Raw genomic sequence first — 27,631 nt, forward strand, 5'->3', positions numbered from 1 at the left:
AACAGATAGATGGTGATTATTGCAAAGTTGCTTTATTTTATTTAGTGCTACAAAAAAGAAAAGAACAGAGAGAAGACGGTATGTTTGTCTGCTCAATCAGACGAGGAGACAGGATGCAGCCAACACACCCATCCATGTGATATTTTAGACCAATTATCTGCCGCTCAAAGCTCTCACTTTTCCTGTTGACAATTTGCTCTTATTACTGGTTAGGTAGTTGATGGCTGTTTATTTTAAATGTCAATCTAATTTAGTTTAGTCATTAGTCATTGGTCATTGTGCTAATCCAGTGCTTATGGGAACCCCAACAAGGATATTGATTGTAATGCAAGTTTAAATCCCTGTGGGTCACATGCTTTAGAGAAAATTAGCCTACTATTTATGACGATGCTACATTAAATGTACCTTGCCATGTCCGGTTCTGGATTCAATTTAAATTGTTTTGGATTACCTCAGTAGATTCCAATCTTCTTGGTAACCCCCAAGTTTTGTGTCATCTGCAAATATATTTGGTACTAATGAAACAAGATAATTTCTGCAAAAAAGGAAGAAGTCCCAACACCAGTTCTTGTGGGACGTTCCACAGCACCTTGCTGCAATATGACCCCTCCTACCGTTACAATTTCTTTTTTTACATTTAAAATGTTTTACTATGTAGGCTACTTCCGCTTGCTTTTATCAGTATGTTGTAATAGGCATATTTGTGACCTTTTCTCTGGAGTAGCTTCCAACAAGGTAGCCATTTACAACATGAGCAATATGCTTTTATTCTAAATCAGAGCTCTTTTATTATTTTTAATGTATTTAACCTTTTCTATAACTTTCCCTTCTACTGAAGTATTGGTACGCGTAGGCACGAATGGCTGAATATGCTTACTTATTGAATCTTAAACCATATGCATTTCAGAGAGCTTTGTAGCCACTTGTTTCTTTTTTTAGCCTTGGCACAGGTTACCGTATACTATATATTATTTCTCTTGGGACTATGTTTTTTACACAGTTTGTAAAATCCGTTCTTTCATCTCAAATTGTCCTGTGAAGGTGTTCATGTGCTGTGTGCTCTGTTTTTTAAATAATGGTTTACCTTTTTTTGGAATGTATTTACTCTGCAAATCAAGATTTATTCTTTTGAATTTGCTCCTTTTTGCATTCACAGTTTTGCAGGCTAGACATCTTTGTAACTTAAATTCATCTGAAGTTAAAAATTGTAGAGCTTGAGGACATGGTTTTAACCTGCCTAACATAAGCTGCAACTGTGCTGTTCTGGCCCCACGATGGTGGAATGACCTCCCCGTGGAGGTCAGAACAGCTGAGATACTGACCCATTTCAAGCGACGACTGAAGACTCACCTCTTCAGGCTGTACCTCTCCCCATCCCTCCCTACCTCCCTGTAATCTCTTAAATGACCGTAAGCTTAGGGTTGTAACTAGGTAGCTGTTTCGTAGGTGATTTAGTTAATGCACCTGTCTTAACTACTGCTTGTATTTTTCCATAGACTGTGTTGTTGCTGTTTTCGTTTGTGTTAGTGTTAATCAGTGTAGCCTTCAGGGTCCAAGTTGAACTATGCGGTTGTTCCCTGCACTTGGACCGGTACTTCTCTCTAGGGTTTTCGTCATAGTTGTTCCTGGTTATGGTTATACACTTTGTTGTACGTCGCTCTGGATAAGAGCGTCTGCCAAATGCCTGTAATGTACTGTAATGTAATGTGCTGTGGTCACTAGTCCTGAGTGATTCAACTATCTCTGAGCTGCAGATTCTGTAAGGGCTATTACACAAAGTCATATCAAGATTATTTCTTGTAGGTTAGTAAAATGGCAACAAACTGTCATTTACATTATCTTAAAACAATTCACATAGTATGTGTTCTGGCACAGTGGCTTGGTTAAATAAACAAAATTAAAACATTGAAAGAAAAAAAAATTGAATGCTATCCTTTGTCATGCTGGGAATGTGTAATAGAACAGTCAATAACTTGAATAAGACTATGACCCATGAAACCCTATTGCAGTGCTAACTATCCTGGTGTTCCTGGAGATCTACTGTTCTGTAGGTTTTCATTCCAACCCAAACAAAGCACAACTCATTCAACAGCTAGAGATCTTGTTGAGCTGCTAGTTAATAGAGTCAGGTGTGTCAAATTAGGATTGAAATGAAAACCTACAGGGTGGCAGCTCTCCAGGGTTGGTTACCTCTGCTGTATTGGAACACAAATTAAAGCCATCGCCACCTGGTGTCCAACATGTATATGTAATTAAATTCCGCATTAAACCTTGCGTTCTGTTTACTTGTAAGTAGCCTACTTGTGAATCGGGTCAGGTAGGCTATACCCAGGATATTATTGGGATTTTAAAGAAATACAGAAATAGAACTTATGCAGAATTACTCTATGTATTACATTTATTTCAATTCCAAACAATAAAAGCAATATACAGTTAATGGTTAATCGCTGCCATTATCTGTGATAGAGTAGCCTACATATAACAATGAGCGTGCCATTCATTTTTTGATGATAAAGATGCGTTTATTTTATCTTCACTCGAATGAAGGCATAGGAGACAGAAATCAAGCTCATCTGAAAAATTTAAATGAAACAAAGTTTTTATGCAGAATGATTTTTCATCTTATAAGCAAAGAAACCATATAGGCTATAAAGACATAAAGCAAATAGAGATGATGAACAACAAATAGAAACACAAAACACGAACCGGATTTACAGTGGTTTAGTCACTGGTTATGAAATATAGCCTATCTCTCAGAATTGTCAAGTGTTTTTACTGGTGTTTAAAACTAATCAAACTAAAAACAAGGGTTAAAACAGGGCATTATCTGTGCAGAACAACAAAACTATCTCTTTCTGTATATGGATACACACCTGGAAGTGAGTTGCAATGGGAGTGCAACGGGGAAACAACAGAAAGTGCCAATTGGTTTGCCTAATGCATGTTTTCTGTTTATGCTGCATCCACTTCTGAGATTTTCTGATAGCTTAGCTATTTAGGCTACTACTTACTACTATTCACCACTTAGTATTACTAATTAGTAGCAGTAAATGTAGTACTACTGCATTTTCCTGTCACAATGTTCTTAGAAAGTACTCAGTTATATGTAACCTACACAGCTATTACGCTCAGAGTGCCCCGCTGTGTCCTTGTGACAGCAACTGAAAAACATAACAAAAATGATGCAATAACTGAATGCTTAGAGCAACTTCAGTACTGATTGCATTATATTGTATTAGGCCTAATTCTAATTCTAAAGGTGAATTCTGGGGTATGTGAAAAAAGTGGGACATTAAAAATGATGATGTGCACAAGCTGATTGTCCAGTCAAATATCAATTTAGTGTTTGATGACAGTGAAGCACACAAGTGACTCATTCTCAAATTGCTTGCAACTCCGTGGCCAGTGCAGCAAAAGTAAACAATTGTTTGCGTTCCATGTACCTGCTGTCCGTCTGTTAAAAATAGTCTTGTAAATTTTACTACGTTTAGCCTTTTGTCCCACCAGGTCTGGATTTGGTAGATTTGGTTTTTCAGAACTGATTAATAACTTGCTAACTTAAGTTCCATTAAAACTGAGTGACCTCATAGTCTACAAATTATTTTACCATCCTAAATGTTTTTAAATTTCAGTTATTAAGTTGTCTAGCTGATGATATAGATATTTCATTTGTTGGTTAGTTATTTAATCTCTTAATTATCTAATTGAATCAGTTATTTTATTTATTTGTTATGTAGTTATTCGGTTATTTTTTTTTTTGTTATTTAGGCTGAGCTCTTAGTACTTACCTCAGGTCTTTGAGTTGTACCCCTGTGGGGCCTTGCCAGCCTGACTTGCAGCAACTGAGCTTTGTGGTGGTGAGAGTCCCATAAGAGATGAAGGTTTAAAATAGGTGATTAAAATAGGTTTTTGTCCTCTGCATTATTCTACTTTGGAAAGTTTGCTTTTGGCTAATTGGAGTTAAATGCCAGTATGCATGTCATATGAAGTAAGGAACCGTTCATTGTCTCAATGCTGATGTTGGGCCTGATCATACTTAACCATCAAAGGGTTCGCTTGAGATAAATTTGGGCCTCATGAATTTTGTTCATAGCTCAGGAGGTAAGAGCGGTTGACTGGCAGTCGGAGGGTTGCCGGTTCTATCCCCCACCCTGGGCGTGTCGAAGTGTCCATGAGCAAGACACCTAACCCCTAATTGCTCCCAACGAGCTGACACCATTGGTGTCTGAATGGGTGAATGAGAGACATCAATTGTAAAGCGCTTTGGATAAAAGTGCTATACAAATGCAGTCCATTTACCATTTGTTTGCACTTGAAATTAGTTTTCTTTATCACATCTTCATTTTCTTTGTTGCCTTCCCCTGTTCATTCAGAACGGCCTGCCACCATGCCACTGGACTGGCCTGTGAGTCAGAACCCGGCTTGTGATGTGATGACATTCCGACCCACTATGGAAGAGTTCCGGGACTTTGGGAAGTACATTGCTTACATTGAGGCTCGAGGGGCTCACCTTGCCGGCTTGGCCAAAGTACGTATGTGCAGGCGCCCCTCTCCCTGGCGTCGATGAGTCCTGGGCCTCCGGGTGTATCGAGCTGTGTTGAAGAGCCGTGCATCGCCATACCACTAGAGCACAGCCACGCCTTTTCAGCACACACACACCCCTACAACAGCCAGACTTTTACAACACAACCACATGTGCATTATCACCCCAGAGGTGGAAAGTCCAGGTGTCAGAAAGTGAAAGCCTTGCCATGTGTTTCCTCCAAATAAAAAGAAGGCTCCACGCACCAAACGATACCTCTTCACACCGGAGAAAGTGCAGTGCTTGAATGTCTGTTGTAAGTCTTCAATTAAAAGACATCGCTTTAAGTGCCTTTGAGGTATCTTTTGGTGTGTGGAGTCTTCTTTTTCTTTGATTCATTACTTTATTTGGAGCACCCAATTTACACACCCAATTTACGCGTGATCACAGTCATTTTGGTACTTTGATGTGTTTCTTCCTCCAGTGAACTCAGCCAGCTGAATGTACTAATTATTTCTACCTCCTGGCTGAAGAATTGTGCTAATTAGCAAATGCAGGTGATTGGAGCAAAAGACTGGGGGAGGCCTTTTACTGTCTGAACCTGGATTTTCCACCTCTATACCGCAGCTCTACAGCATGGGTGCTGTAATGGAGAGAACGGGCTGTGAATTGTCCCTCGCTCTCTCCCTGACCCCTGTAGGTGATCCCACCGAAGGAGTGGAAGCCACGCCGGTCCTACGAGTCCGTCGAGGAGATGGTGATCCCGGTGCCCATCATGCAGGTGGTGACGGGCCAGTCCGGCCTCTTCACGCAGTACAACATCCAGAAGAAGGCCATGACCATCGGAGAGTACCGCAAACTGGCTAACAGCCCAAAGTGAGCACCGTAGGGGGAAAGTGGTACTGGGGTTGCAGTTGTGGGGACTGGGGGGGGTGGTGCAGGCGGCAAGGGAAGGATGGAGGGGAGTGCTTGGGGGTGAGGTCAGAAGAGACGGAATTGCAGCTAGCTTCTGGCGGTTGTCTCCGATCAGCAGTGCTGCCATCTGCCTGGTCCGTCGTTTCATACAGAAAACAGGTGAAATGATCGCTTAGGGGTGCAATGAGTTTTTTTTCTTTCATAAAAGCACTCTACCATTATTTCTTCAGTTAGTGGAGGCCCTGAGGAATATGGAAAAAAGAATGGATGAATGGGTTTTAATCAGCATTTACAGCTGAATTGAAACGTAGGTATTTTTGTGAAGGGTGTTTTCTCCCTGAAGGAAGTTACAGTCGAAGCCTGTGAAGGGCACCTTTTGTAAGGCACTTCTGTTAAAATCTGTCAATTGCTTATTTTTTATTGTAAGGGCCCTTTCTCCTTGAGGGAAGTAAAGCAGGAGTCTGTGAAGGGCTCTTTCCCTCTGAGGGAAGTTAAATGTAGGGGTCTGTGAAGGGCCCATTCCCTCTGAGGGAAGTTAAATGTAGGAGTCGGTGAAGGGCCATCTCTCCTTGAGGGAAGTTAAATGTAGGAGTCTATGAAGGGCCCTTTCCCTCTGAGGGAAGTCAAATGTAGGGGTCTGTGAATGGGCTCTTCATACAGGAAGTAAAGGTTCTATGAAGGACCCTTCATATGGGGAGTAAAGTTCTATGAAGGACCCTTCATACGGGAAGTAAAGGTTCTATGAAGGACCCTTCATATGGGGAGTAAAGGTTCTATGAAGGACCCTTCATATGGGGAGTAAAGGTTCTATGAAGGACCCTTCATACGGGAAGTAAAGGTTCTATGAAGGACCCTTCATACGGGAAGTAAAGGTTCTATGAAGGACCCTTTCTTCCTGTTCACGTTTCTGCTTCCCGCCCTGGCAGGTACTGCACCCCTCCGCACCAGGACTTTCTTGACCTTGAGAGGAAGTACTGGAGAAACCTGACCTTTGTGTCGCCCATCTATGGGGCCGATATCAGTGGCTCTCTGTATGACCCGGTGAGTCTGTTGACCTCAAGAAGATGCACTCCACCATCCTAATGCACCTATATTTGAAGGGTTTCGTATTGTGGAGACTCTTCAATGAAATTAAGAGTCTCCACAGTTATTTATAAATAAAATATTATAAATAATATTGTAAAAATCATTTATAATATTAGATTTCTTATTTCTGACTATTTTGTATCAAGTCAAGCCTCTCACCTTGGTTTGGACTTTGTTGTAAGCCATTAAAGCAAGCGCATGAAAATGGAAGTCTAGTTAGGATAACAGGCAGTCTGTGGTCCCCACTGTGTTTTAGGATGTGGCAGAGTGGAATATTGGCCACCTGAACACCGTGCTGGACATGGTGGAGCAGGAGAGCGGCATTGTCATCGAGGGGGTCAACACGCCCTACTTGTACTTTGGTATGTGGAAGACCACTTTCGCCTGGCACACAGAGGACATGGACCTCTACAGTATCAACTACCTGCACTTTGGCGAGCCCAAGTCCTGGTGAGTGACATTACCTGGACTTTGGTGACGCCATACCTGATGCATCTGTGCTCTTCTACTTTGCCTAACTTTCCTCAGCTGGTTTTATATCACTCCTTCCTCACACACAGAAAAGTGAAAAAGTGTTCTCTCCCTTCCAATGTTGCCCCATTTTGTTGAATTAAAAATTGGGAATAAATGATAATTTTAAGTAATTATTTCTATTGCAGCATTAAACAATGTAAAGATCAGGTAAAGATAAGTGGTCACCCCCTTTGGCAAACCATGGTGTAAGCATCAAGGAGAGACTGAGAGGCCACCAGAGGGCAGTAGAGTACTATCAGTATGTATGGATGGGTGACAAATTAAAGGAGAAACCAACATAAGGTGTCTTAGTAAGGTGTTGGGCTACCACGAGCCGTGAGAACAGCTTCAGTGCATCTTGGCATAGACTCTACAAGTCTCTGGAACTCTACAGGAGGGATGGAACACTAAAAGATATTCTCTCATTTGGTGTTTTGATGATGATGGTGGAGAGCGCTAACACGTCAGTCCAAAATCTCCCATATGTGCTCCATTGTGTTGAGATCTGGTGACGACGAAGGCCATAGTGTATGATTCAGGTCATTTTCATACTCATAAAACCATTCAGTGGTTCGCAGTGACTCTTTTCTATAAGGGGACAAATGGACCCAAACCATGCCAGGAAAATGCCCCCCACAACATAACAGAGCCACTGGACCCCCTCACTTTAGGGGTCAAGCATTCAGGCCTGTACCGTTCTCTTGGTATACGCCACACATGTACTTGCCCACTTGTCATGATTATGATGAAGGATAACTCATCTGACCAGTGCCTGTGGTTTTTGTACCGCTAAACTCTCGATTGTGCGTTCGTCTTTGTAATGAGGGGTTTATGCAATGCCACCCTATTTTAATATCCCTCTCTATGTAGTCTGTTGTTGCCAACCTAGTCTGATCACGTCCTGCGTTGACATTTTCAGTCACCTGAGGAAGAGCTGCTCTTCTGTTTTCCCTTACATATCACACTAATGCACGCGCATCACGATCACGGAATGTACGCTCTCGACCACAATTTCTTCCCCTATGTACTGGTGTCTTTCCCATAGATGTAAAAGGAGATGTGACTTCAGTTACTGTTCCTATTGAAACACTGGCCAGTAGAGTAGTTTTTGTGACTGAAGCTCCTGCCATCTGTGCCCCAATAATGAACCCTCTTTCGAAGTCACTTAGATCTTTTCCTCTTACCACCTTGATCCAAAATCAAGGTTAATGGGGCCTGCTCATCATACAGTGCACCTGTATGGAAGCATCTGCATTTGTTATGTTTCTCTACTCATTTATTCAGGCTTTTACTTTAATTTGTCACCCGTCTGTATGTCTGAAAATATTTAAATGAATGCAGTCTCTTTTTGCTCCTTGTATTGAATTTTGGTTTAGTATTATAACAGGAACTCACTTGAAGGGCGTATGTGAATTTCAGTGTGTGTACCGCTGCTGGTGATCACTGGAGGGCAGCAGAGCCAAATGTAAACCAATTTATGTGAGACAAAATTCAAAAGCTTTATTGAGTGGCATCTGCACAGGATAAAAGTAGTTACAGCTAATGGTATGAGTCATATATGCCGCTGAGCACAACTTGACAACAGTGCTGCTGTTCCCAATAACCAGAAACTACTGCAAAGCAAAACTGAGCAAAAAATAAACCTGTACAGCCGTAAGGAAACAAGATGGTTTGTTTGCCATGTTAGTGTTTTCTGTATAGACCAAGGTTATGAGTAATGATGCTGCCAGTGTGTTTCCAGGTGACAGAGCCCCAATGTTTTGATGTTCTTTAATGAAATATCTAGTTACAATATCAACTTAGAATCAGGACAAAGAGGGTACCCAGTCCCGTCACCCTCTGACCCTAACACTTCGCCCACACAAGCCCATGCACGCGTGCACACACACACCACCACCACCACCCAATGTAGGTGACAAGAAAGAATGAAAAAAAAAAAAAATCATTTCTAAACAACATTCTCAAACCGTCTACCCCAACAGTGCAAATGGCCCCTCCCGAACCCCATGTGCTCTTAAAGCCCTCCCATCATTCCTAATCATAAAATAGGCGTACTCAACCTTGTGGTGTGCAAAAACCATCCCTCTCAGCATTACAACGAGATGAGTCACCTCAGCACCCCTCAGTTTATTCCTGCACACCAGCCATTTTGCCACTTTAACCTGCCACAAAATGGAACTCAACAAAATACATTTGGCTTTATAGTGCACAGAGTACACAGGATCCAAAATCCTGAAAGCAACACCCACCCTGTCCCATATTACATGCAACAAAGACAAAACATCAGCAGCATTACAACATTCAGAAAAAAACACGTGGAACTGTCTCACACACATGACAAAAAGGGCACTCATTTGTGACCCCTGCCTGAACATGTGCTTGGTAGCCATTTGTCACCAGGGCCCCATGAACTATTTTCCAATGCAGGTGCCTCTAAAGGAGTGGGGTAACCTTCCACCTGAACCCCCCAGAACTTTGCACCCTTAAGGCGCTGTGGCACTAATGGCTCCTAACGAGAGAGAGAGAGAGAGAGATAGAGAGAGGGAGAGAGAGAGAGAATGAGAGAGAGAGGCTGTTAGTACAACCCACATTTCACAGTCACACATAGAGAGGACGCATGGTCACAGGCTCACTGAGAGGCTGGCGTTCTTCGTGCCTTGTGACTTGTGAAGAGAGAGGCAGCAGTGAAAAATTTTCTCTCTCTCACACATTTTATTCTTGTCCTTGGAGTTAATACCCACCACCCCCCCTCCCCTCCCCCCAACAGCACACTGCTGTTCCCACATCATAACTTCAGATTTATGCGAGGTGATTCTAAATGTTTCTCAGAAAATAAAACTACATGATACAGTAAATGAAGGGATATGGGTTATAATCATGAGGTGTCTAGATTAGTAGCCAACCGAGGTGACAGTAGAGTAGTGATGATGATGACGCTAACAGAATGTGACAGCCCGAAGGCAGGGCACTGCATGCTGTTCAAGCCTAACCAGGGAAATCTAATGATATAGCTGTGTACTGTCAGCACTTTCACTGTTGCTACTACCTTTGTATTGTCTTCTTTTACCTCCAGTTTATTGGCTTTTGCAAACAGTGTTTGCTGTTGAGGTTTGGGATTTGTGATTTGCAGGGCACTGTTTGTCTGTGAGTGGCTTGATGTGGTGGCTCATTATTGCTGAGATGGTGTTCGTGGCGCCTCTCTCTCTCGGTGGTCTGACGTCACTGCCCTTGATGCCTGGCGCATAGCTTTTTCCTTTTACCTTTTGGTGTTCTTCCTTCCTGTTGAGAGCATCCGTATCAGCCGCTGCAGGAAGATCCAAGTCTGTTTTGTTGTCTGTGGATGTAGGCGTCGGTGCACATCCCAATACTGCGCACACTCTCTTTCTTTGAATGCAGATGCACTTGATCATTTTTATACATAGCATCTGCAGGCTCTTCATTCACGGTGTACCCCTTTCTGTGTGTGTGTGTGTGTGTGTGTGTGTTTGTGTCTACTGCCAGCTCAGAGTGTGTCCTTTGAATTCTCATTAGAAATAGCAGCTCAGCCGGTGTCAGCCTTTATGAAACTGGACATTTCATTATACTGAGTACAACTCCTCTATTACTCAGTGTGAGAATCACAAAGCACTCGGTGGGAAGAGGGGAAGATAAATGATTGTAAATTAAAAGGCATTTGTCTTGCTCCCACTTCACCTTAAAAAAACTGAACAGAATTGGATTTTGCTGTTGCCCCTTCTTTTTTTGAGAGAAAGTGATTTATTGTGTTGATGTACAAGAGATTTTGTGTATTTGTAAATATTAGTGAAGCTGTTTGCCTACTCTGCCCTCCTAAATTATTCACACCCATGATGAAAGATGAAAAAAACATATGAGATAAATGTGTATGAAATAATACTATAAAGTGCTGAAGTTATATTTCAATTCTCAGACATGAGGAAAATATTCTACTTTTAATATTGATTAAAACACCAAAACCAAAATCTAACTTTTCAACATTTATTTCCTCAAAAAATAGGTGTCAAAAATATTCACGCCCCTATTTTCAGTGTATTGTGCACACTTCTTCACAAAGAAAACACCGCTGATTCATCTTCTATAGTGTTTTTTATGAGCTTGGTGAACATAGCTCATACAGAATCTTTCAAGATCCTAATGAGATCTTTTGTCCTGTACTTGTGGATTGCCCTTTAAATCACATATTTTCAGTTGGGTCCAAGTCCGGAGACTGAGATGGCCATGAAAAAACAGTCATTTTGAGGTTATTTCACCATTTCTTGGTTGATTGTGAAGTGTGCTTGGGACCCTTGTCTTGGGACCAGTGTACCAAATTTAGCTCTGTGGATGTTTGTGAAAAACCGTGGGATTATATTTGGAAAGAGACGTTGCTGTTGAATTTTTGAATGTAAATTTTTGGCGCTTTGAGGCCATGCGAAGATGGGCCTGCTAGGGGTATTTTGTCAGGTTGAGCTGCAGAAAATTTCTATAACTCATCACATTTCAGCAAAACTATCTGAATGTACAGATACTACTCTGGGTAAGAGGAAGCATAGCTTAATTTCATTTAGATTCTCCCTATTTTTCAATATGTACTTCTACCAAAAATAGTATCTATTTAAATGTACTTACAGCCAATAACACATGTTCATTGTAGCCAGTTGCAGTATGTGTACACATTATGCTGTTTCATCCAATGGATTGGAATATTTATATTGATTTAATGTTTTTCTGTCAAATGATTCAGTTATTATTGCTTGCTTGCTTGCTAACTAATAATACCCACTAGATTAATGGTATTACTAATAGATACAGGCAACAAAAAAGTCATTTAAAAAATGTGCTTCTGATCTTTCGCTTGTAAACTCTTCATCAGATTGTTTCATGGCTCAGACAGTTGGTGTTTAACACTTGACCTGAAAACCAAAATGATGTTGGTGTGGACAGTTGGAAAGCCAAATCTGAGCTGGGTTGCTACCAGCCTATACATTTCATGAAAGCAGCCAATTAAAAAAAGCTGATTTCTACTAATTTTCCTACACTTGTTTTATGTGCTGGTGTACGGCAATTGAAAGCTTTGTTTATGTGAGTTACTTTTTTTTTTTTTACAATGAAAAAAGTTTTGCTGAAAGAAACTTAGGTGTTCACATAAGCAAAGTTCTAATCAACAAATCTGAGTTTGGGTGATAATTTTATTACTACTCATATGAGCTACAGCTCACCCCAGAGCTACACTGCATGGGTCCTGATGTGATGTAATAAAATGAAAGGGCTACACAGAAACAGCACAGCAGGGCTGCTTATTCGTTTAAACTAGTTTAGTTTGTTTGCATCATTCACATCTTCCTTGTTTGATCAACATTTCTGTTCTATATTTTCAAAATTCACCCCCTCTACAAAATCAGACGGAAATGTCATGTTTGATGTTTTTGAAGTTTGAGTTTTATGTTTATTTTCTGCCAGGGCAGTATGAAAATGATAAAGATTCTGTGTTTTTATCTGCTTATTAAAGTATCTGCTGTTGTTTCTGCCCTTGTGCTGGGGGATCTGTGGACACACTCATTATGCAGTATATAGCAGGGTGGGGATGGAGTATAATGGTTTGGTAATTGGGCCTGAAACTCCAAGGCTAAAGGTTCAATTCCCAGGTGAGATTTTGCACCCTTGAGCGTGGTACTTTAAAAAATACTTTCATTGGCGTCTTTACATTTCTTCTAATTTTACTCATTTTCCCTACGGTGATGATAATGTTTTATTAAAGTTATTGGCACCCAACTTGGGGCTGAACGTGTCCAATTCCCCCACTAATTTGGAATGCCCAAAGGCATGTTCATGTGCTAACAGCATTGCCAATTCAGTACGGTGTAGAGATGTGCAGTTCTCCTCCAAAACGCATGGTGTTGCCATTCTTTTCACATCACAGCCCACAGCCAAGAATTCACATAGAACTGAGTCAAAGAAAGACCTTTCATATGCAGCTTCAGCATACAATCCACCAACACCTGATCAACTAGCAACAAACATAGACGCCTGACCAACTGAACCCTCCTATACCCTGGGCGATGTAGCCTAATTAGCAATTGCATGTCACCATGCAGAGCTACCAGCCACAGTCGGCACTGGTGCAGTCCGAATTCGATCCTAGACTGTCAGGCACATCCTTTTACCAAAGCATGGTGCCTTAACCGAATGAGACCCAAAAAAAGCCAATTTTTTGAAAGTGAGAGTATGAGTTATGTTATATGACTGAAGCGTCTTGTCTTTGCAGTTAAAAAAAAAAGAAGAGATGATGAGGAACTCTTTCTCGGTTATAATTCTTCACCAAGAACTGCACCAACAGATGAAAATCACTGCTTAATTTTCTCTCTGTTGTCTTATATTCAGTGTAATTCCTCACTTGTGGGTATCTATGAAAGTGTTGTAAATGGTATTGCTGCCTAAGTAATTCAGAAGATACAATTGTCATATTTGGGGTGAAATCAGGATCATTTTTAATCTCACGCAATACTTATTATGTCCTTAGTTGCAGCAATATTTCTACAGATTCGGCCCCATATCTTCAAAGTACTTCTAGTCCATGTATTATTGATATCCTGTAGCCTTGTTTTCTTACAGAAAAGGGTATTATTTTTATTGAATATTTACACATAGACATTTCAATTTACCTCCATCTGGTTTCAGAATTTTTGTTTAGTCATAATGCACTGCTTGGAGTTGGGTTGCATAGTAGTAATTTATTAGATTGGGGAAAGTGAGACCCTCTCTTTGGCCAGTTTAAGTGTCTTCATTTCGTCTGGGTTTCTTTTTTTTACCATCCCACGTATATTTGCTCAACGTTCTGTCCCAGCTTTTGAAAGTATTTGTTGAGTGCAGGCGAATTGTCTGGAATGAAGACTAGCAGTGGGGAAGCACATTCATTCTTATGGCATTTATTCTATCACTCAGTGATAAGAACACCATGCCACACCGCTTCAGGTCTTGCTGCATTTGTTCCTCCAAGGACTCATAGTTAAATTTATACAGTAGCTTTGTGTTCTTAGGTATTACTGTCCCCAGGTACTTAATTCTGTTCGCGTCCCATTTCCATGTGTAAGCCACTTTAACTTCTTTTGAAATAGGGGTGCCCAGGACCATTGCTTCACACTTTTGCATATTTAATTTGTAGCCTTATGCCTCACTATATTTCTTTATGGTGCATCGGAGTTCAGGCAGTGACTTTTCAAGATCTATAATATATAATACTTTGTCATTGAGCAAGGTGCTTAACCTGAATCGCTTTGTTAAAATATCCAGCTGTATAAATTAATTGTATTTAACAATGTAGTCAGTGTAAGTCATTCTAGAAAAGAACTTGTACTAAATGTGTATAAACGCTTAATTTTGCTGCGCAGCATGAAAACAAGTGATCAGTTTGATTTATATGTACTTGGTATCTCAGTCAGCCATGATTTTCTCCTCTGCTCGAATCACCTTTACTGCTGGAAGACTGCTACTTTTTATTTATTTCACTCTCTAGTATTTTACCTCCACTTCTTGGAAAGCAGCTTGACATATCTTGCTGTCACCTGTTGACAAATAGAATTGTCTTACATGGTTGCACCCCTACTGTCTTTTCAGCTTCAGAGTATTTTTGCCGGCGCTTTTTCAGAAGAGAATTTCATTTACCTTCCCAGGTAATTTCTGTATGTTAAATCTCACCCAGCCTTTCTGTCTTGTGCAGCCACCATGAAATTGACTCCATCCTCTTCAAGCCTCGCTGGCAATAAAGTCATAACACCTCCCTTGGATCTACTGTCAGATTCATAAAGCGATTGCAATACGGTCTGGTGACATGGATCTAGTGTTGCAAAATAACACTGTTGGACCCACTCGGTGGGCACATGGGTAGGGGAGAGGCCATGCATGCATCAGTATGCCTGCCATTTTGTGTCCCGCATTCATAATTTACAGGTTTGAGCACTTTCCACAGATGGCACTCAGACCAGTTAAGTCCATTCTTAACAGAATTTTTTTAACACAAACTCGAGAAAAAAAGTTGAGTTAACACCTGTATACAAAACATGTTTCTTACATATATAAAAACACACTTGTCTGTTCACCAAATTATTGATATCAGAATTTTGGCAATTTACACATTTTCACCAGTGTGTTTTACAGACTCCATATTATCACTATTCCACCACAATGCTACATGTTTTGATAAAATTTTGTAACTTGGCCCTGCTCTGATTCATTTTGCTATGTTGTGTCATATCAAAAGGACTTTTGATTTTGCTATACAGCCATGCAGGCAGCCATGCTGCTATGTTCCCTATCTGTGCCAAATGGCTGCAGCTAAGCAAGTGTGGGCTTGATTAGTACTTGGATGGAGCACCTCCTGGGAAGCCAAGTTGCTGCTGGCAATGGTGTTGGTGAGCCAGTAGGGAGCAAGCTTCCCTTTGGTGAAATAAACCCCAATGCAGTGATGGGCACACTGTGCTGTAGCAGGTGTGGTTTTTCAGATGTCACATTAAAGGTCCTGACTTGTTGTGGTCATTAAAGATCCCATGGTGCTCATCACAGAGAGTAGGGGGTTCCCAGGTGTCCTGGCTTTCCCACCCTGCCGCCTAATCATCCTTCTGTTTAATTGGCTGAAAATGGGTCTCTCCCTCTCCACCTCAGCTGATGTCCTGTGAGCATCCTGCCGCAAAATGGCTGCCGTACAGCACCCAGGTATGCACTACACATTGGTGGTGGTTGAGGCGATTTTCCCCCTTGTCACTGGAAAGTACTTTGAGTGTGAGAAAAGAGCTTTATACATGCAAGGATTATTATAATAATAATAATAATAATAATAACAGTTATTATTAGTATTATTATTATTCATTTGAAAATAGATAAATCAATATATTATACATTAAAATATACATTAAAATATACATTAAAATATACATACATTACCTGAGGACCAGCTTTGTCTAAACTTTTCTTCATGCTTGCCCCCCCCCCACTTTCCTGCTCAGTTTGGACTACTCGGTCTTGTATAACAGCAATCCTTGCTGAATCCCCTGCTATTGATTTGGAAGACTGCTCATAAGCGTGTGCTGTACTCAGAAGCACATGATGCCAAGTGCTGCTTCTAATAACACCACAACTCATAAGTTTGAGCTCACAAGGAGATGAGTTGGAAGAAGGCGATCTCTGCTGCAAGAATCCTGCCTAACCCAGGGAATCCACTGTCCATAAATTGTTTAGGCTAGTACACACACTTTGAACATTTAGAACTTGGCTGATTTCAGCTGTAGGTGATTAATCAATTAGAATGTATCCAATCTTTAATTAGCTTTTATCCGTTATAATGTATTTTCAAAAGAAATAATTTGCCACTTTCGTGAATTTTTATCACTTTAGAGAAAAGTATTAGTTGTCTGAGAACAAATTGAACAAAGTCCTCAAATTAATAGAGTATTCCTTCTTTGCACCATTAATTAGCTTCTTATATAATGTGTTGGCGAAGTGAGGACTGAGTAAAATGTGTTTAATTTTCAGAATCCAACAGTTTCTCCGGCCCTCTGAAAACTGAATGGAAGTGCATCAACAGTTAAAGCACCCCACTTATCTAATGTGTAAAATATATTTATTTGATTTAATTTGGTAATTGCTATCAAAGGCTAGTTGAGAGATTAGCAAATAGTGTGGAACCATTTATATTATATTTTAAATTTTTATGCATTACTACCAGAGCTGCAGACCTTCATCACACTTTCTGATGACCCTGGCCAAGATTTCAAACATTGATCACACACAAGATATTTGAAAGACCATTCTCTTCTTGAATAAAGTAAACATGTTGCATTGCTTTAAAACAGTGCTTAAGTTTTATGAAATATATTGGTGAATATTTCCTTGGCAAAATTCTATCCTTCATGAATACCTCATTGAATAGCGTAAGTGGTGCACATTGGGTTGCAATGGTTTTGTTCCTCTGTGATAGTGGTGGATGCTCATGTTTAATGAGGTCTTGTATCAGTCTCCTGTCAGATAGTCATTAATTGAATATATGGACATCGAATAACCTGGATTTTCATTTCAATGAACATGCAGAATAGGCTGTTAAGAATCTCTAGGCAGCGATGTGCCTTGACTTGCTGTTGTACTCTTGAGCTACCCAGTTAAACATGTAATGATTTAGTAATAATTTTTTGCTCTGTACACAATTATGATACCTTTGGGGATAGGTAGACTTCTATTCTTCATGCATATATGCTCAGTACAGCCCTTCTGAGACCACCGTGCCTCCGTGGTCATGACAGCAGGGCGACAATCTGCTGCCTGCGAGATCCGCAGAGCTGGTGTTTATTTCCGCGCACACCTTCCCACACTTCCGACTGTTTCTTCTCCAAGACTCCTTGGAGACCACTATTATTGCCTATGTGTTTGTTTTCTTTTACGGCCTCACGCACCCGTTTAAACAACAAATCAGTATTGCAGGCTGTGTGTTCTCCTTAAAGCCGCCACATGCAATCTCCTCAGAGCCATCTTCCCCTGACCAAATCTGATACTCAGAGTATTATTATTATTATTAATAAAACATTGAAGCTGATGGTCTGCATTTTAGGCTCATATTCGTTGTTTCATTTCACGTCCAATGTGCTTGAGCACAGAGCCAAAACTTTGTGTCACTGTCCAAATGCTGCCAGACTCTATTGCAAATATTAATGTCACATACAGCAAACTAGTCAGACAGGTTAACTAGCAGTTTAGTTCCACTGGTATTAATGTCATAATTTAGAAAATATATGATATTGAAAGTATGACAAATATTAGTACCACATATCAGACCAGCCTGCTAGCTAATATACCTAATGTGCATTGGTATATGTGGTAGTAGTTCATTCTATTATTGTATATTTGTTCATAGCCAGGTGGTTACTGCATCCACATTACCCGATTTCCTTCAATATACAATCAGGAAGAACTGCATTGCCGAACATAAGAAGCTGCAACAAGCGTCTCCATTGTTTTTAGATTTTGACTGCACAGAGTGGTACAATTAAAATAATTCCTCTCCCTCCCTTTGTCCTCCCCTCGACTACCGAGTGTGCTCTTTGGTGATGCGTCAGATTTTCCTGTGCGATGGTGGAACATCAGGAGACTTGAAGGCAGGTTTTTATCAGAATATGGCTACAGGTTTTTTTCTAAAATGTCTGATTGATCTAATCAAGGTATTGATTGAAGGGCGTGATTGGTTCATTCCTTGAATCAGGTGTTGCTTGTGTGGTATCGCTGGACAACAACAAAAGCTTGCACTCTCGCTGCCTCATATGGGATGCTGCTGTGGTAATGTGATGATTATTTTAGGTGGACGGGGTACTGCAATGTGTCGATTGCTTAAAAAGTTGCTTCAGGAGGGCCTGCTTCTTTGTGTTGAGGAAAGAACTACAGGCTGTGAAAGTACTACTTATACTTGTCAATACCCTGCTATTCTGACAGGTAGAGTATTTGCGGTGTAATAATCCATGGTTCTCATGGGGCACTGGCTTGTCCTTGAACCAGTTTGTAAGCTGCACTCATGTCACACTTTAAGTTTTTCTCTTATATTACTACATAAAAAAGATATTTTCTATTTGTAGCCTACGTAATTACAATGTAAATTATACATTAAAGGTGCAATGTATCATTCCACTCAATTCAGCTGATTAATATTGATACCTCTACACCCTCCTCATAATTTCATAAGAAAGGAGTCACAGCACTCCTTTCTCATGAAATTATGAAGAGGGTGTAGAGGTATCAGATTTGTAGTATAGGCCAGAAAGCATTCTAAATGATTATTCAGGATTGATTGTTTCAAGTGTATGAAGCAGTGATTACATGCTTCCAGTAAAATATTTTTACTCATTAGCACAAAGGAATTATTAAATACAAGTGGAAGCATGATATTTATTAAGTGTTTTTAAAAAAAAAAAATTTTTTTTACTTAATTTTACTCTAAATTTTTAAAGCACAAACTGTCCTATTACTGTCATTTCTTCTGGTCAGGAGGTCACACTTTTGGCGTGTCCTCCAAAGTCAACAGTGACCATCAGCTCCAGTTGTTGTGCTGGAGAACTGTGCCGCTAATGCAGGCAGATGTTGCTCAGGAGTGATGAGGAGAATTACTACACCAAGTGCCTTGACGTGATGGAGCTGAAAGATTTAAAATTTCACCTATTTAATTTTGAGCGAGCCTGCCTGACGGCCACCCCAGGGAAGTACTTCATATTCTGCCTATGGGTAGTACCTGTTTCCACCACCAGATGGCAATGCCTGGCTTTGGAGTTGTTTGTATAATTTCAGTTTTAGTGTGTTTTTGATTGGCCCGGATTGTCTTCTATGTGCAATGAAGGATATTTCAGGTATTTACAGAAGTTTCTGACGGCTTTACTGTGGCTGGTATTGGGGCTTTTGGTGTTTGTAGCGCAAGCAAGAAAATACATTTCAGGTAACTGCAAAGCTGCTTGTACGGCTGTGGCTTACCTCTAGAGATTGTAGGTCTGTATATTACCTGATTATGCTTTGAAAATAACATTTAATCTTATTTTCCGTTGGAACCATTTCCTCTGGCGCATGCAACCGGAGAAGGATAGAACTACTGGCACAATATAAAAACTGATATTGCAGTTATAAAACTAATGTGTTCATATATACAACCACTGGAAACATAACTTTGTTGTACAAACTGCTTTTTGGAGGTTCATATTTTCTTGCTTTATCTCAGAGTACACATTGAACCCTGTATTCTGTGAATCCCATTGTAGTTGGCAGGTCAGCAGAAACTTCTCTAAATATCTAAAACAAATGCATGGGGCAGTATTTTAATGGATCCAGTTCGACAATCTGGTGGTGACCTGTTGGGTATGCTAGCTTCATTATGCAGATCAATACAGAACTGAAAGGTGCACACACACACACACACACGCACACACACGCACACACAGACACAGACACACACACACTCGCACACATCTCCTTCGACAACTCCTCTTTGTGATTTTCCTCCTCCTTTTCTTCCCTCTCTTTTGTGTGGCATTAATCTCCCGTCTTTCCGCAGGTACGCCGTTCCTCCAGAGCACGGCAAAAGGCTGGAAAGGCTGGCCAAAGGTAAAGCTGCTCCCTCTCCATAGGTCTCCCATCTTGTGTCTTCCTTTCAGTGCTGTGGACTGTGCTTATTTCTGTGTTTCTCCCGGGTAACACAGGAGCTAATCTGTCTCTGTGATACATTCCCTCCTGCTCTGCAGATATCTGGCTTCTGCCACCTGAAAGCATTTATCTCTGATGAATGGCTGCATCATGATCTAGACTCAGTGTTTGCACCACAATGACTTCAGAGTGTGGCATTAGGCTCTGAGAGGGACATGGTTACCTATTTATGCCTTCCCAGTCTCCAACAGCAGGTTCACTCCAACAGCAGGTTCAACAAATGCCCAAAATCCAGAGTCTCCAAATATAAACACTCGAGAATGCTTGAACTAAATAATTACACATAGTCAATTGCACACATGCATGCACGCACACTGCATGCATCTCAATGCCTAAATTCATCCTAACAATCAGAAGAAGAACAGTTTTTGTGTACTCTGGCTTTTAGTTGCTCTGCTATTTATCACAAAAAAGCATTTAAAGCATTTAAACTGCGCACTTGCATACTCTGCCATTAAACAGTGATTATAGTGATTGTGGTTAAAACTTTCCTTTTAAAGTCCTGGATGTACCTCCCACTGAGCAGTGACTGTTGAGTAGTGCTATCCTTCGTTAATGAGTCTCTACTTATCAAAGGAATCACTTGCATACAAAAAAGTGGGCATTTATAAATAAACAGGTAACAAACGAGGAAGTGAAAGAACAGAGATCAGCTCCTGCAGAGGAGAATGATAGAGACTGGGATGTGTAAGGAATACCCAGAGCATCACTGCTGGTTGCTCTGAGTAGGCCAGGCTCAAACAACCTCTGAACAGGAGTCTTCTGAAAGGAGGGGACGTGAGCTTAATCTGATTGGCCAAAAGGGCCAACATAAAACAGGAAGGGCATAAATCGCTTAACCTTTGCTGTTATTATATTCAGACGGGTATTCATTAGTTGGCGTCACAGGAAGTAAATGTCAAACGTGTGTCTGTCCACCCTCCGGCTATTTTTTTATTTGTAAGCTTTTTTTAATTTCTTCCCATTTTCATCTCTGTCTGAGCAGCCATACGCAAGCAGGATGCTGATTTAGACGCGACTCTCCTCGGAATGCTAATGAGAGCAGTAGTTTTTCAATTTTTACTTTTTTAGGTAGTTAAACAAATCTTATGCCAAACATTTCTGAAGCTGTCCGTTACAAAAATGTACAAAACGGACTCCTTTAAATAGAATAGAACTGTCTGGTTGATTTGCTACGTTTTGTTTTAAAACATTTAACAGATTGATTTTGTACGTTTCTGTAGCAGGCCTTCTGAGCACGGTGAAAGATCTGCCTTTTCTACTGCTCCTTCCTGCTCTTTCAGGTCCGTCTGCTCCGAGCGACATCGTCGTAAGACGTTAAGCAGCTGTTTGGTCTGTGGTTCAGTGAGAAAGTGTGATAGCCTCTGATGAGGTGTTGCCAGGTGCTTTCTTTGCTTTCATCTCCATCGTTATTATAACTACCTCTTTTGGGAACTTGCTGGGACATCAGGCACGGTGAATTTAAAGCTTCACCTGGCCTCGGGAAGATGCTCCTTGTGGTAGGTACCGTATTAGCGAGATTGAATTACAAGCCCTCTGCTACAGGAAGACTGCTCAGCACATTCTTCACCTCTCTCCTCTCTTTCTGTGGTTCATTAGCCAAAGAAAAGCGTTATTGTATGTGTGTGCTCAGAATCAAGAGGATTAAAGTGAAGGACATAGCAACTTTAAACCTCACATCTATTAAATGGCTTTCTGGGCATCACCCCAGTATTTTTTTTATGAGAAGTACAAGGAAATCAAGTCTTCTTTAGTTGAGTCTAGCCTTATCAGCTGCTGCTGTATGAAAGAAAGGCTTTTAATGTGACATTCTCCCTGTGAAAAAGAAGCAGCCAAAGAATCTAGTTTAGGAGATAAAATTGGTTGTGCTACCTGCTAACATCATTTGCCAAACGGATTCTCTTTACATGTCTTATATAGCCTTTCAGAAAACGATGTAGTGTTTATTGTAAGTAAAGACTTTGTACAGTCTTACATTTCTCTGATATCCTGCAGCGTAGCAAGGTGATGTGTTTTTGAATTGTAAGTGGGTCATGTGTTGGCTGGGTATAGCCTATTCCCAGTCCTCTAAGACTTAAGTTCTGAATGTTTGTGTTCAGTGTGCACGTAAAGATATATGTGAGCCCCTACTAAAAGGTCTTGGAGTTTTGGTGACTTCTGTGTCATTGGAATAATGCTCCACTCTCTGCCTAACCACATTGAGTGAGATTTTAGATTAAGTTTGCATGCTTTTGTCAGTTTGACAGCACACTTTTTTTTGAAGGTTGCTATTGAATATCTATCTCCCGCAAGGCATAATACCTTTCCTGCTGAGAAGCTAGCCTTTTACATTGCTGTTGCATCATATTTATTTTTTCAGCTACCATCTGCAGCGATGCTCTGCATGGGGTGGAGGCATTGTTTGCCTGCATGAAAATGTTGTGGAAATTTTGATATATTTCTCACCGTGAATACCCATTGCTGGGGAGAAAAAAAAAATTCAGTAAATATGAAAATTTCTCGATTGGCACGTGGTTTTGGAAATGGCCTCTGGGATGCTGAGGGCAGACTTATCCAATTTCAGTGCGTCCAGACACTTCACTTGGTATGCATCGATTGATAGTGACATGTCAGAAATTGCAAAAGAAAAAAAAAAAAAGTTAGAAAAGTTGTCTATCTAAGTTTCTTGTCTATTTTAGCTCAGTAAAAATATTTTACTTCTTATGTTGGGTGGCACAAGAAAACTAGGTGAAAAATAGAGTACAGTCCAAAATGAGAACACCATTTTTTAGCACACAATTGTCTATTATTAATAGCCAAACAAAATAACAAACAGCTAGAGCATAAACCATTGCAATTTAGGAAGAAAACAGGAGGATAATTCAAAAGCAAAGGCAAAGCAAATAGAAGACAAACTAATTCTGTGTTTTGGCATTCTCTGATGGCCAGCCGATGTTTGTGGAATCCCCTGTGGCATTTCTGGTTGGTGGGTTGGAGAAGTTTGGTAATAGGTTTGGGGTACCAAAACCCAGTACCACTGTGGCACCAGTTTCCATACGAACAGTACGTACTGGACCGAGTGACAACGCAGATTTTGGTGCCTCATTTCGGTGCCCCTTTAAAATACAATGTCTTCCAATAAAAAGATGTTCTTTAATGTCACCATTTGCTCATAATTTTAAAGGTATTGGTTCAGGCACCTGCTTAGGCACTGCTACTGTTAAAAAAGTATCATTTAAGCACTGATATTGGCACAATTGATGCCCATCCCTGTTTGCCACTACAGACCAGTAACACGGTCATGTTCAATGTGGAACTACTGCAGACAAGGCAACGAAAATATCATAGCTGCTTTCTGTATGGAAGACTAAACAAAGAGGTTTTGGATGGCAGGGTGGGAATGGGCAGAGCTAGTATTCCAAGGCCTGCTTCCATTTTGAGTGAACACTAGTGGCTGATCTTGATTGGGGAATGTGGCCCATTGTGCTGATTATGCACTGGAGGCAGATGCAGCAATGAGGGGGAAATTCCTTTTCTGTGCCTGCCGTCTATGATGCTGATCCAGCTGACGCTCGTTTCTAAAATCCGGTCATTGTCTGTGATGCTGATGACGAGGACTCCCTGCATCCAGAGGCAAGGGGAGAGTTCAGTACTCCTCATACTACTGGGAGGGGACAGCTCCCAAACTGCCTCAGATGCATTTGCCTGGAAGAACAAGGATCGGTCTGTCATTGGTTCAATGCACATCGCCACCTTGAAGACCGAACGGAAAAACCGAGTACTGTAGCCGACCTTCATGGGCGATGATAGCTGTCTTCCCCTGTGCAAAGGTTGTGAGGGGCACCATGTGCTAGTTTAGGGGTGATGCATCTTGCCTTCCCAGGGTGCTCAGTTACCTCCTCGGCCCGGGGAACGGGGCAAGCATAAAATTCTGAGACTTGATTTAAAGGGGAATTGCATTTTAAAACACTTCTGCTTCTTATGACTGATATTGTCCTTCTAATGAATGTGTTGCCCTTCATTTTTCGATTAGTTATTTCATTTTAAATGTCTAACGTTAGAAACAAAGACCTATTTTTTTTTTGCGCAAGTCCACATAGTAGTACGGTTTCCTGTTTTTTCTTCTTCGATTATGTTTCGTGGCAAAATCGAGAAGAAGCGAAGCAAAACATTTCGTTAACTTAACGTTGAAATCGAACAAACTAACGTCTGCTAGCTTTTATTTGATGCGATATCGGTGTACTAATGAGGTGCATTGTACCCGGTTGTTATAATGCTCCCGTTAAACTTGCCTTGAAAGCACATTTTCATAGTTTTCCACGCGATACAACTTTGTGCCAGACATGGGTAGATGTAATCAGACACCCCAACATAACAGCCGAGGAAGTTTGCAAACGAGGACTGTATGCAGCGACCACTTTGAAGCCATCGACTACCAAGGCAACTGTCTGAAGCCTGGAGCTGTACCCACCGTTTTCCCATTATTGGTCGAACCGCTCGTGGTAGGTACTAAGCGGGCTGGCTAACGCTATCGCTTCTGTCTGTGATACATGTGTACGGTAACAGTTAGACATCTTGCTGGCTGTTGTTATAGGGTTGCTAGCTTGGTTTGGCTAGCTAGTAGTAATACAACACAATTTCTACGACCAACCTGTCTGTGATACATAGGATGTGTACCACCAGTTGCTGTTTGTCCTGGGACTAGCCTGTGGTTCCTCAATCTCGGCCCTCTCCTGACTCGCTCTCGCTCTCGCACGATCAGCCTGCGAATTAGCCAGCTCTTCTTCGGTGTATTTCGTCTCAAATCGATAGGGCACAACAATCCCATGATCAAAAGCAAAATCACTATTTCTACGACCAACCTAATGTTATTGTCTGCAGGTACGCCCACATCAGAAGTCGCGCAATGATATGCATCCTCGAGTTCGACACTAAACTGCCTGGATCTACTTCCTGCATTTGTAAAGGAAAACAACAAAACAGCGTAAAATATTAACATAATGAAATAACTAATCGAAAAATGAAGGGCGACACATTCATTAGAAGGACAATATCAGTCATGAGAAGCAGAAGTGTTTTAAAGTGCAATTCCCCTTTAAGCAGCAAAATGCCCAACCTGTTTTGGATGGGAATGGACCAGGCTGTTAGACTCTCCAGTGATCCTCTGCCCCTGCATCTCGGTGACGTCATGAACTGATGATCAGCGGGCAGGTTTTGGTATTGGGATTGGGGCCTGGGATTGGTGTTGGGTTTGGGACCTGGGATTGGTGTTGGGATTGGGACCTGGGATTGGTGTTGGGATTGGGGCCTGGGATTGGTGTTGGGTTTGGGACCTGGGATTGGTGTTGGGATTGGGGCCTGGGATTGGTGTTGGGATTGGGGCCTGGTACGGCTGTGACTCGGCATCACACCGCTCCGTGGTGCCGTGTCCGTCAGGTATACTTCTTACCAGTCTAGCATCGTGTCCGCCTTTGCTATAGCATCTCTGGGACCCTCGTAACCGTGTCACCTTATTTCACCTCATTTAATGCTTTTAACGACTCATCCTTGGGTGTGATGGATTGGCAGCGCACTCCGCCTGGCCCTGCTCTTCATCTGTACTAACCTATGATGTACTGTTTGCAGGTTTCTTCCCTGGAAGTTCTCAGGGCTGTGACGCTTTCCTCAGACACAAGATGACCCTCATCTCTCCCTCTACCCTGAAGAAGTACGGCATCCCCTTCCACAGGGTGGGTGTCTAGAGCTGAGGGGTGAAGCTAGGAGAGCACAGAACTCATTTAGCTCCACGTGCTTAGGTACCAAAATAAAGTAAATGGTTTTGGAAATACATGAACATTTGAGTGTTCACTGCAAAATAGACGTTAGAGGGACATAAATACCTGTATGCAATTTCCCCCTAACTGCTGGTCAATCATATTTACTTTATATTGATAAAGATGTTAGATAAAACAACATTGATAAATTAATGATAGTAATTATTAATAATTTGGCAAAACTGAACTGAATTCTAAACAAAACTGAACTAAAGTTATTGGCAGACAGGGACCTAACATTTTAAAAGATTTTCTGAACTCAGTAGCATGAATATTGACTGCAACAGCATTGCGAACTGTTGAGAACAGCACTAGAGTAGTGTTTGAGACTAATTTCATCTGTATTACAGGATAGCAAATACACAATATAAAAAATGATTCTTATGTTTATTTTTTCATTACCTACGACAAATTGTTAATATTCTAAATGTTACACCATAATAAAATCTTTTATTTATTAGTTTATTTTATTTTATTTTATTTTATTTATCTTTTTGTTTATTAGTTTCACAAAAAGTGAATACAGTAGAAAACAGTGAGACTAAAACTACCTACCGTACGCTGAATATGCCACTCTAATACCCTTTTATTTAGCACAATATTGAGAATTTGTAATTGTATAATGTATGTAAACAAAAGAAACTAATGAGTTTTTGCATTTGTTTGATAGCGAGTGAGTGTTTTGATTAACTTGATAATGAGAAATGAATGTTCTGTGCTGAGGAAGTAAGTTAAAAAAACTTACTTCCTACTAAAAAAGAATTACAGATGGACTGTTTTTTGATGATGTTGTGTCACTAGGTCACCCAGGAAGCTGGGGAGTTTATGATCACGTTTCCCTATGGCTACCACACTGGCTTCAACCACGGCTTTAATTGCGCTGAATCCACCAACTTTGCCACCCTGCGCTGGATCGACTATGGCAAGATGGCCTCTCAGGTTAGCAGCATTAACTAATAAAACAAGACAAAACCTTCCTGGATTTATCATTTTTGATTGTTTCTCTCTAATGATGCACAGTTTAACCTTTTTTCTCCACATCTGTGATTCGTTTTTGTCAGCAGTCTTTATCAATATGTAATTTACAGCTGTGTCACTGAGATGAATCTCTTACATTGGGAGGGTATATTACATTTTGAGGATATTATATTTATTTGGATATAATAAAAAAAACAGTCATTACATTTGGAGGATTGCAGCTGCTCTGCCTGTCAGTATGTAATTTAAGGTTTCTCTTCGTTTTTTGTTCTCACAAATCTTTCATGTGGGCATTGATTATGAACTTTAGCTTTATTCTCCTAGCAGGGCTTTGGTTTGATTATTAAAATGGCTGTTTTGTACAAACAGTGAATTGGGTTGCATTTAAATAAATACAGTGCCCTCTTCCTAATTTCCTCTATTATTACATATTTGTCTCACTGAATGGATTCAGATCTTTGGACAAAATGTAATATGAGACCAAAGAAAACTGAGTATACACAAAACACGTTTTTAAATTATTTCATTTATTTAATGAAAAAGTTATCAAATACCCATATCTCCCATGGGGAAAAAATAATTGCTCCCTTAAACATAATATCTGATTGCA

General features: G+C 40.7%; 1 protein-coding gene across 5 annotated transcripts in view; it reads left to right on the forward strand.

Moving 5' to 3' along the window:
• The window catches only part of LOC118229261 (lysine-specific demethylase 4B-like), a 46,530-nt gene that overhangs the window by 2,017 nt on the left and 16,882 nt on the right, over positions 1-27,631 (forward strand). For 4 of the 5 annotated variants that reach the window (XM_035421068.1, XM_035421070.1, XM_035421071.1 and 1 more), the window contains exons 2-8: positions 4,374-4,528; positions 5,223-5,398; positions 6,364-6,478; positions 6,780-6,973; positions 20,103-20,152; positions 25,856-25,959; positions 26,845-26,982. In XM_035421068.1, the coding sequence (XP_035276959.1) occupies positions 4,388-4,528; positions 5,223-5,398; positions 6,364-6,478; positions 6,780-6,973; positions 20,103-20,152; positions 25,856-25,959; positions 26,845-26,982 (918 nt within the window). In that variant the 5' untranslated portion in view covers positions 4,374-4,387. Of the gene's footprint in view, positions 1-3,804; positions 3,858-4,373; positions 4,529-5,222; positions 5,399-6,363; positions 6,479-6,779; positions 6,974-20,102; positions 20,153-25,855; positions 25,960-26,844; positions 26,983-27,631 lie in introns of those variants that run through there. The other variant, XM_035421072.1, reaches the window with a different exon arrangement.

The sequence above is a fragment of the Anguilla anguilla genome, chromosome 6 (genome assembly GCF_013347855.1).
Source record: "Anguilla anguilla isolate fAngAng1 chromosome 6, fAngAng1.pri, whole genome shotgun sequence".
Taxonomy (NCBI): Eukaryota; Metazoa; Chordata; class Actinopteri; order Anguilliformes; family Anguillidae; genus Anguilla; species Anguilla anguilla.